A 9,864-nucleotide genomic window follows, 5' to 3' on the forward strand; every position below is an offset into this window, starting at 1 on the left:
ATTCAATGGACAAAACAATATAAGTTAAATCACTTTATTTCAAGTGGTTTTGAGTTTAAAATTATTTGGAATTCAACCTTTTGGGTTTTGATATTCATATTATTTAGTCCATATTTAATTTATTAGATTTTTTAAACAAAACAAGTATCTGTTAATTTTGAAAAATCCGTGGCTTTTTTCAGTTAGAATGTGAATAAACAAGATAAGAATATGGTTTTTCAGTCTCTTAATGTTCGGTGCTCGACAAATCCAGAGAAATACCTTGATCCCCCAAATATGGTGAGCTGGAAGAAGAAGTTGGCCTTCCAGAATTTGAAAGATCATTTGAAGGAAAAGATAAATAGTTGGAGTTTACGACATATTTCACAAGGAGGCAAAGAGGTTTTTATAAAATTTGTTTTGCAAGCAATTCCTACTTACACGATGGCTTGCTTCCTTTTGCCAAAATCTCTTTGTCTTGAACTGGAAAATATTGTGGGTTCATTTTGGTGGAGGAAAAATCATGGAAAACGAGGTATGCATTAGTGTGATTAGAAGTCGTTGTGTGCACTTAAGGATGAAGGTGGTATGGGTTTTCGTAATCTGATTCATTTTAATATCGCTTTATTGGTCAAAAAAGGTTGGCGTTTGTTACGTAATCCTAATTCTTTATTAGCTCGTACTTTAAAAGACAAATATTATAAAGAATTTGATTTCTTAAATTCTAGGTTGGGAAATCTACCTTCTTTTACCTGGCAGAGTATTTGGGCTGCAAAGTGCCTTCTTTTGAAGGGCTTGGGCTAGAGGATCGGAAATGGAAGAAAAGTCTCTATTTGGGATGAAGCATGGATCTCTGGAAGTGAAGATTTCAGATTACAGAATATGAATGTTAATTTGAGCATTCTAAAGGTTGCTGATTTGATTTATGCTAACGCTAGAAAATGGAACTCTGAATTGATCTATAATACCTTTTCAGAACAAGATGCAGATAGGATCCTTTGTATCCCTTTGTCTCTGTATGAGCATAAAGACTTTTTCATTTGGCGAGGTGAACCGACTGGGGAATATTCAGTGCGTAGTGGACATAAACTTCTTCTACATGAAGACCAGAATCATTTACAGGCAAATTGCAAACAATTTTACAAAAAATTATGGAATCTAGATCTTCCTCCTAAAATTAAGATTACAGTATGGCGTTTTTCACGAAACTTTCTGCCTACTTTCAGTAATCTTAACTATCGAAGATTAATGAGTTTGTTGCTGGTGCCAAAGTGAGGCGGAAACGAAGGAACACTTGTTCCGGGAGTGCCCTACAGTAAAAGAAACATGGGAGAATTTAAGTATCAGTTAGCCTATTCCAGAAGAAAACACTGACTTCAGGGATTGGTTAAAAAAATATTTTTGATTCCAGATCTACGGCTACCTACAGAATTATAGCATATACACTATGGGCGATTTGAACCTCCAAAAACAGATTTATTCATGAGTGTGAAGTTAAAACAAGTGCTCAAATAACAGTTTTTGTGAAAAAATTTATGCAGGAACTTAATGGTTTGAAAGTTTCTTTACCTGAAAAACGGCTCTGTTAGGTAAGATAGGTTGCTCCGGGGGGAACGGGGCTTAAAATTAACTTCGACGCCGCTTTCAACAAACATATAAAAGAGTCGTGTTCTGGGTTAGTTATCCGAAATAATAAAGCAGAGGTTATTTGCTCAAAATCAATAATAAACTCGAACATACAGTCTGCCTTTGCAGCAAAAGTGGTGGCAGGTCTCCAAGCACTGCAACTCGAATTTCACCTTGGGTTGAGGGAGGTGGAGATTGAGGGCGATTCTCGGCCGATGATTCGTAAACTACAAGAGAAGCTAGAGGATAGATCTGAGATTGTTACGTTTATTAATGACTCAAAAAACCTAAGATTAGGTTTTCAGGTATGTGTTTTCTTTTTTACAAATAGAGAATCGAATAAGGTTGCGCATGTCATTGCATCTAAAGGACTAAGAAAGAGGGGGACGACTTATCTGGAAAACCAAGTTCTTTCTGGCACAATAGATGTGATGGCTGAAGATCGAAGGTGGACGGAGAGCTGAGGGGCCGGAGGGTAGGAGATGAAGTTGGAAACGTTTTTTGAAATATTTCTGTTGGGAGACCATTCAATGATAAATGGAGTCTTCAAAGGGAACTTTGGGGGTTGGAATGGTCAGTTGATGGATGAATTGATGACAATTAATTTTCTGTCTACTGTTCCCCATAAGTCTGTTACTTTCAAGAGGGTTTATTTGTTGGTTTACAGCTGGAGCAAGAAGGCTTTAAAGCTTCCCTTTTGTTGTTTTGCTGGTTAGTGATGGTAACCACGTATGTAAGGGTATAATCAGTAATTTGACAGCAAAAGCAATAAGAAATCCAATATAGAATATTATTTCCAGTGCGACAGGATATGATTGATTAGCTAATGTCTCAAAATTTAATGTTGGTTCATTAGAACCATATAAATCGAGACCCAAAACTCTTCTTAATAGAAAAATGGAACCCTCTGCGGTGTACAAAATAAATTTTGTAGCCGAGTACAGACGTTTCTTTCCCCCCACATGGATAGAAGTAGATAAACGGGAATTAATTCGAACTCCCACATGATGAAAAAAAGTAAAAGGTCTCAAGAAGAAAATGATCCTATTTGACCACTATACATTGCTAGCATCAAGAAATGAAATAATCGCGAATCTCGAGTAACTGGCCAAGCCGCCAAAGTCGCTAAAGTGGTGATAAATCCTGTCAGTAAAATAAGCCCTATAGAAAGTCCATCTATTCCCAATCTCCAGTAAAATCAAAAAAATTTATCCATTTATAATCTTCTGCCAGCTGGATTAATTGTCCAACGGATTTCTTGAGCGTTCAAGTTTTTTTATGGCATGAAACAACTCGAAGTATGGGTCTAGCTTATTGATACGGTCCAGAAAACCCTAGTTGAATACATTTTGAATCTATTTGATTTTTTTACTGAAAAAACCCGTGCTCAAAAAGGTTTTTTCTTAGCACGAGTTTTTCTGGTCCAAGTGTATCTTGTCTTTACCACAAATTATTTTTCCTTAGTTAACAATACTTGTATTTTTACCAATATCTGCAGGTTCTTTACTTTTCTTTCTTCCTCATAAAGGAAATAAGCTAATTAAGTGGTATACAATATGTATATGCATTTTCGAACTCCTTCTAACAACCTATGCATTTTGTTATCATTTCCGATTGACGATCCATTAATCCAAATGGCGGAAGATTATAAATGGATAATTTTTTTATTTTCTTGGAGATTGGGAATAGATGGACTTCTATAGGGCCCATTTTATGACAGGATTTATCACCACTTTAGCGACTTTGGCGGCTTGGCGATTACTCGAGATTCGCGATTATTTCATTTCTGATGCTAACAATGTACAAAGGTCAAATAGGATCATTTTCTTCTTAAGACCTTTTACTTTTTTTCATCATGTGAGAGTTCAATTAATTCCGTTTATCTACTTCTATCCATGTAGGGGAAAAGCGTCTATACTCGCTACAAAATTTATTTTGTACACCGCAGGGGGTTCTGTTTTTCTATTACTAGGAGTTTTGGGTCTCGGTTTATACAGTTCTAATGAACCAACATTAAATTTTGAAAATTAGCTAATCAATCAGGAAAAGCCCAAAGCCAATCCTAGGGAACAGTGAAGCTTCATAAGGTCTTTCTGTCCAGGTGCGGGTAGTTCGCATCTTCACAGACATGTCTATTTCACCGAGCCTCTCTCCGAGACAGTGCCCAAATCATTACGCCTTTCGTGCGAGTCGAAACTTACCTGACAAGAAATTTCCCTACCTTAGGACCGTTATAGTTACGTTTGCCGTTCACACTGGGATTCGGTCATCGGCTCCCCATCATCAGTCACCAACTTCCTTGACCTTCCTAAGACTAGGCGTCGGCCCCATATACATGGTCTTACGACTTTGCGGAGACCTGTGTTTTTGGTAAACAATTTCCGGGCCGATCACTGCGACCCCTTTTGTGAGGAGGCACCTCTTCTCCCGGGTTCTGAGGCTATTTTGCCGAGTTCCTTAGAGAGTTGTTATTCCTTTTCTACTTCTTCTTCCAAGTGCGAGGATAACCCTAAGGGGTTGCGGGTTTTTTCTACCAATTTGAGCCTCCTTCACCACCCCATGGGGATGGTCTCTGGGTTCATAACTACTCCTATTACTACAGGACGCTTACCTAGCCAACATTTAGATCTGCTCTACCCAAACTTTTTGGTTCACCCCAACATTCCCCACCGTCCGATTATTCTCGAGCGGTTTTGGATATCAAACGGACCTCCCAGAAGGTAATTTTAATGTGGCGATTTCCCTCCTTTGCAATTAGTTTCATAACAGACACCACTGCTCTAGCTAATTGTCCACCCCTTCCAAGTGTGATTTCTATGTTCTGTATGGTCGTGCCTAAGGGCTACTTTTTTGTTTTATCTTTGTGTTGGGTTGTTTTTTCATTTTGGTTTGTGTTGGGTTCGTCTTGGGCCTTTATTTTGTTTTTTGGGCTCGTTCTAAACTTTGTTTGGTTTTTTTGTATTACTTTTTTTTTCTTTGGCTCGTTTTGGCCTGTTTTAATATAACCAGCGAGTATTATTCTTCAAAATAAAAGTATCTATTCGATAGTTTTGATAGGGGTTCAAATGGGATTTTCTTTTTCCAAATTTAAATTTGATGTCGATTTCAAATTGTAATTTTTAAATTAAAAAAAAACATTCGTCTGTTATAATTATAATAGAATCAATAAATTAATAAATAAAAAATTAAGTAAAATACACTTAATGTTACTAAATGCCGTTCATCATTGAGATTGAAAAGTGTTATGAAAAAGAGCTTTAGAAAAATACTTTTAAAATTTTTATAGCGTTTACAATTATTGTTCATAAATACTTTTATAAGATAAAATATCTAAGATGTTATAAAGTAGAAGATTTTATAAGGGATTAAAATATAATTTCATTAAAACCACTCTTTGAAAAGCTAAAAGTTAAAATTTGTGGCCTTTTATTTTATTAAAATCTCACTTTAAAATTAATGTTTGTATTGAAAAGCTTATTGATTACCAAATTTTTTTATTTGAAATCATGGCTTGGGTTGAAAAGTACTTTTCAATCTTAATGTAAACACACCCTAAACTTTTAATAAGTTTACATTTTAGTCACTCAACTTCAAAAATTTATAAAATGATCATTGAACTATTTAAAAGTTTTCGTTTAAGTTACAAGGTTGTTAAAATCATTATTGTATGGCATTCTCTATTTGCACTGCCTACATCAATCGAAAGCTCATGTTCCATTTTCTTCTATAATTCATTTTTTTTTGTGAAGCAACGTTGAACATCACGAATTTGAAAATCAAAATCCAAATAAGTTTTTCTTCGATATCCACACTAACCATTAAATCGACTTGAATCTAAGGTCTACTCTTCCACTCGTCGATAGGTACTGATTCATCGTACCAATCACTAAATTGTTGCTTAGAAATCGCTAATCGAACTTTAAAGAAAAAATTAATTGTCTAGTGACTTAAATAAAAAATTTCAAATCATTTAATACTTTCAAAACAATTTTATTTTTAAAATTAAATAATTAAAATATAAATTTATTAATAATTTAATCACCTACATTAGCTACCAAAAAAATATTTTATTCTTCATAGGTTTTAGCAAGTAAGAACTACAGACTCCTAAATGGAAGAGATGGATTTTGTCGGCAAACGTAAAGAGTGATAGGACTGGAATCGAATCTAACAAATCAAAAAAGCTGTTTTGTGGAAACATACGTTAAAAGGAGAAAAAAATTTATTATTTATACATATATTTAAATCTTTAATTGCCTTGGTGTTACATTTAATTAGAGTTTCTTTTTAAATTTTGCATAACATGAGTTTTTAATCCATAAAATTTGAGTTGATTAAATTTTAATTTTATCACTTATGACACAGTTAAAGTTTTATTTTAAAATATTTTGTTAATTTTAATTTTATTATGTATTTTTTTCTATCAATTAAGATAATGTTATCAATTGAGTCGGTGTCATAAGTTAATTCGATATCAACTTAAAATTAATGAAAACACCATGATAAACAATTTTAATGCATTTAATATTCCTAGTATGATGTATATATGTGTTTAAATTTAGCTTTACTCACAATTTAATCTAATTTTTTAATCTCATACATAGTGCATATGTTATTATTAATTAGTTCCAAACTATCTATTACTTAGTATTCTAAAATGTTGTTTTTCATGCATCGCATGTGATATAATTTATTGTATTTATTTATTTTGTTTAGTATAATATATCTATTTATTACTTACATTTAAACATTTTACCGAATTAGTGTCACTCTTAATTATAATTAATATTATTATAATAACATTTTATCTTTTCAAACATTTTATTATCTTCAAATAAAGTAATTACAAATTCAAGTATCGAACACATATTCAATAAAATAATTACAAATCCAAGTCCATTATCACTTCACATATATTTACTATTAAATAGTTTTTAAACATCAAATTTTTTTCATTCACAATTTTTATGTGACAAAATCTAATAATTATTTATATGTTGTCACGGGACTAGATCTTTCGTCTCACGATCCGTGTGGCTTTAGGCATTCGTTCGTCCAAACTCGCCTAAGTCAATCTTTACTCAAGTAAGGATTCCTTAAGAACTCTTCTAAGGCACCAATTTGTATAGCGGAAGCAAACAATGCCAAAAGAAGCTACAAAGAACAACAGAAAGAACGCACACAAGGTGTTTGAGCAAATGCTATCAGAATTCTATTACTTTTAAGAATTCAAGTACAATGGAATGATTTACAAATGAGGAGGAGGCTCTCTGTTTATAGTTGAGCTCCCCAAAAACTGACGGTCAAGATTAAATTATATTAACGGACGAGATTAGTCTATCCTTTAATTTTGGGGATTTACAAGATTATACCATATCATATCAAATCTACAAGATATAATTCCCCTACTTACTAAAAATAGCCTAACTTGTCATATCTTCATTATTGGGTCAAGCAAGCTTCAATTTGAAGGCTTCTCCAACAATTCTTTGAATCGGGTTAGTTCTCGTGGGCTAAATGTTCACTATCTAATCGATAGACCTCCATGGGGTGCATATTGTGCCATGGTCACGGGCTTTGCACTTTGACCTGTGACATATGCAACTAAGTTTAATATCAAGCTACACCAATTCAAGAAATGAAATAACAATGAAAGCTGTAAAATTTTAAAATTAAAATAGGTAATTAGAGTTAATTATGTATTTCAATTTTTTTAAATTGTTAAAACATTCAATTACTTTGATAACTATCCATCTATAGTTCTACTACCCACCCAAAAGTTGAATATTTTAATTAAAGTAATAAAATAAGCTAACATTTTTCAATTCTTATAAATAATATTTAATTATTTTAAATAAAATTAATTTTCAACTAAAATAGATAAAATATTTATTTTTCACTAATACTGTTAGTGTAAAAATTCTATTTATATTTATGAAGTTATATATTTGTGTCATATTAAAATTAATTTTTATTTTTGATATAAAATTTAATAATTACTCATAATTTTCTCTCCAACTCTTAAATAAAAAATAAATATATTTTAATGCACTCAAAATTATATTCTCACACACAGAAAATAGTACAGATATTAATCATAGTAAGACTCAATCAACTATTTATGAAATTATATTTTTATGTAGATTTTGTTAGGTATATTTGAGTCAAATAAAAATCATTATTTTTATATTAAACTTTTAAAATGTAATCATATCTTTAACTAGAGTTAAAAAAGGTCCCATGTTAGAGAACAATAATTCCGACAAGAAGGCTGTGACGTAACACAAGTGACGGCACCGCGTGTCCTCATATTTCTTACTATTTGCTTCCGTCATCTGTCGCAATCGAAGTTTCGGCGCTTTCCACTTCTTGTTCACCCTATTCGGTAATCGCTAGCCACAACTGTTGTGTGTGTAAGTATAAAAAACAACATAACACAGCTTAGTGTGCGTATACCAAGGGAACTTGAAATGGAACACTTGACTCATAATTTGGGTGGGAATAAGGGAATGAAAAGGTCTCGTTGTTCTTCAGCTAAGGTTGAGAGGAAGATCATTGAGAAAAACAGGAGAAATCATATGAAGAATTTGTACTCCATGCTCAATTCTCTACTCCCCCATCAAAATTCCAAGGTATGTTTTTCTTTTTTGGGGCTTAATATGCTAATTGCAGGAGTACTTTCAGTTTTCATTTCAATGGGGATATGCTAATTGCAGGAGCCATTATCACTACCTGATCAAGTAGATGAAGCTGTGAAATACATAAAGAGGCTGCAAACAAAGTTGAAGGAATCCAGGGAGAGAAAGGAAAGCCTAATGGGAAGAACGAGATCCTACAAATGCACCCAGAGTAATGATAGTACTAAACCTGCTGAAATTAGGATTAACGAAAAGGGTTCAGCTATGGAGGTGGCTTTGATGACAGGGCCCGGCAGTCAGTACATGTTTTATGAGATGATCCGCATATTTCATGAAGATGGAGCTCATGTACTGAACGCCAATTTCTGGGTTGTTGGGAATACAATTTTCCACATCGTTCATGCTGAGGTAATTAACCCACCTCTGCTCTTCAATTCCAATTTCAAATTTTTTTTTTTGAAAATCTTGGAATTAAAATTTTCATTGTTGGACGCAGATTGGAGAATTTGGTGTAGCGAAAATAATAAAGGAGAAATTGAACAAGTTTGTGAATGAAGACAGGTGCAGGGAAGAGGAACTTGAACAAGAGCTATATTGGGACTACGAAATCCCTCCCGAAACGTGGAATTTCCATATCATGTGATTCACGTTTCTCAATCTAGCTGCTTCTATGCCCCGCTAGGCTGCTTGCTGGTTTAATATTGCCTTTATTTGTTTCTATTATCTGGTGTCAGCCATTCCTTCAGTAATGGAACAATCATAAGTGGACTTCGAAACTTTCCAATTGTTTATTGAGAGTAAGGGACTAAGAGTAAAGCTGGATGAAATTTATTTAATGCTTTTTTTTAATTTCATCTTTTTGGTATATTGACAATTAATGTTAGTCTAATTTCCCTAAGTTTCAAACTTAAAAAAGAAAATTAAGTTTTTGGCAACAACATAAACCAATAATTAAGGGTTTTTTTTTTTTTTTTAGCATTCCCAAGGTCTAAGTCTATTCCCAGCTTGACTTTATAAAAAAAAAAATTATGATCAAAGGAGTTGAGATTACAGATGTCCATGGCCAAGTCAGGTTCAGGCTAAGCCCTAATAAAATTTTAAGTCCAGGCTCGTTCCAGCCAGAAAAATAAGTCTAAATTTTGTCCAAGCTCGGCTTGGATAAAAATGTTAATACCCGAACTGTAACATAATCAAAACTCCCGTTTGTCGTAAATAATATGAGAAAAAATTTTAGCGAAAAAAGTATAAGATCCAAGAAAATGAAAGTTACAAGATATCAAAAGGAAGTTAAATCAAGAAGCAAGACCTAAGTATAAATATAGAAAAGTTTGTGGCATAAATTGTAAATATGCGAAAAGTTTTGTGGCATAAGTAAATATGCGAAAAGTTTTGTGTGATAAGTATAAATATGGAAAAGTTGAAGTGAAAGGTCAATAGTGCAAATATCTTAAAGGTAGAAGGATTTAAAAATTAAGAGAAATGGATGAATAAGGACCAAATTGAATAAGCAGAAAAAGTATAAGGGACTAAATTGTAATTTTACCAAATTAAATGATGATTCAATAATGAAATTTTAAAAGGTTATAAAGGGCAAAATGGTCAATTAAAAAGAGAGAGGACT

At 33.0% G+C, this 9,864-nt stretch overlaps 1 protein-coding gene across 1 annotated transcript; it reads left to right on the top strand.

Moving 5' to 3' along the window:
* The first annotated feature begins 8,016 nt into the window (after positions 1-8,016).
* LOC108478740 (transcription factor bHLH162-like) lies at positions 8,017-9,019 on the top strand. The gene is made up of 3 exons (XM_017781209.2): positions 8,017-8,237; positions 8,322-8,651; positions 8,740-9,019. The coding sequence occupies exons 1-3, from the start codon at positions 8,076-8,078 to the stop codon at positions 8,884-8,886; spliced, it is 639 nt and encodes a 212-aa protein (XP_017636698.1). The 5' UTR covers positions 8,017-8,075; the 3' UTR covers positions 8,887-9,019.
* Positions 9,020-9,864: the final 845 nt, after the last annotated feature.

This window comes from Gossypium arboreum, chromosome 12 (genome assembly GCF_025698485.1).
Source record: "Gossypium arboreum isolate Shixiya-1 chromosome 12, ASM2569848v2, whole genome shotgun sequence".
Classification (NCBI taxonomy): Eukaryota; Viridiplantae; Streptophyta; class Magnoliopsida; order Malvales; family Malvaceae; genus Gossypium; species Gossypium arboreum.

Bases quoted from the DNA above. Each gene is read 5' to 3' on its own strand.
- LOC108478740 (XM_017781209.2), top strand. From the start codon at position 8,076: ATGGAACACTTGACTCATAATTTGGGTGGGAATAAGGGAATGAAAAGG. The intron at 8,238-8,321 runs GTATGTTTTTCT...TGCTAATTGCAG, and splicing joins TCCCCCATCAAAATTCCAAG to GAGCCATTATCACTACCTGA. The intron at 8,652-8,739 runs GTAATTAACCCA...TGTTGGACGCAG, and splicing joins TCCACATCGTTCATGCTGAG to ATTGGAGAATTTGGTGTAGC.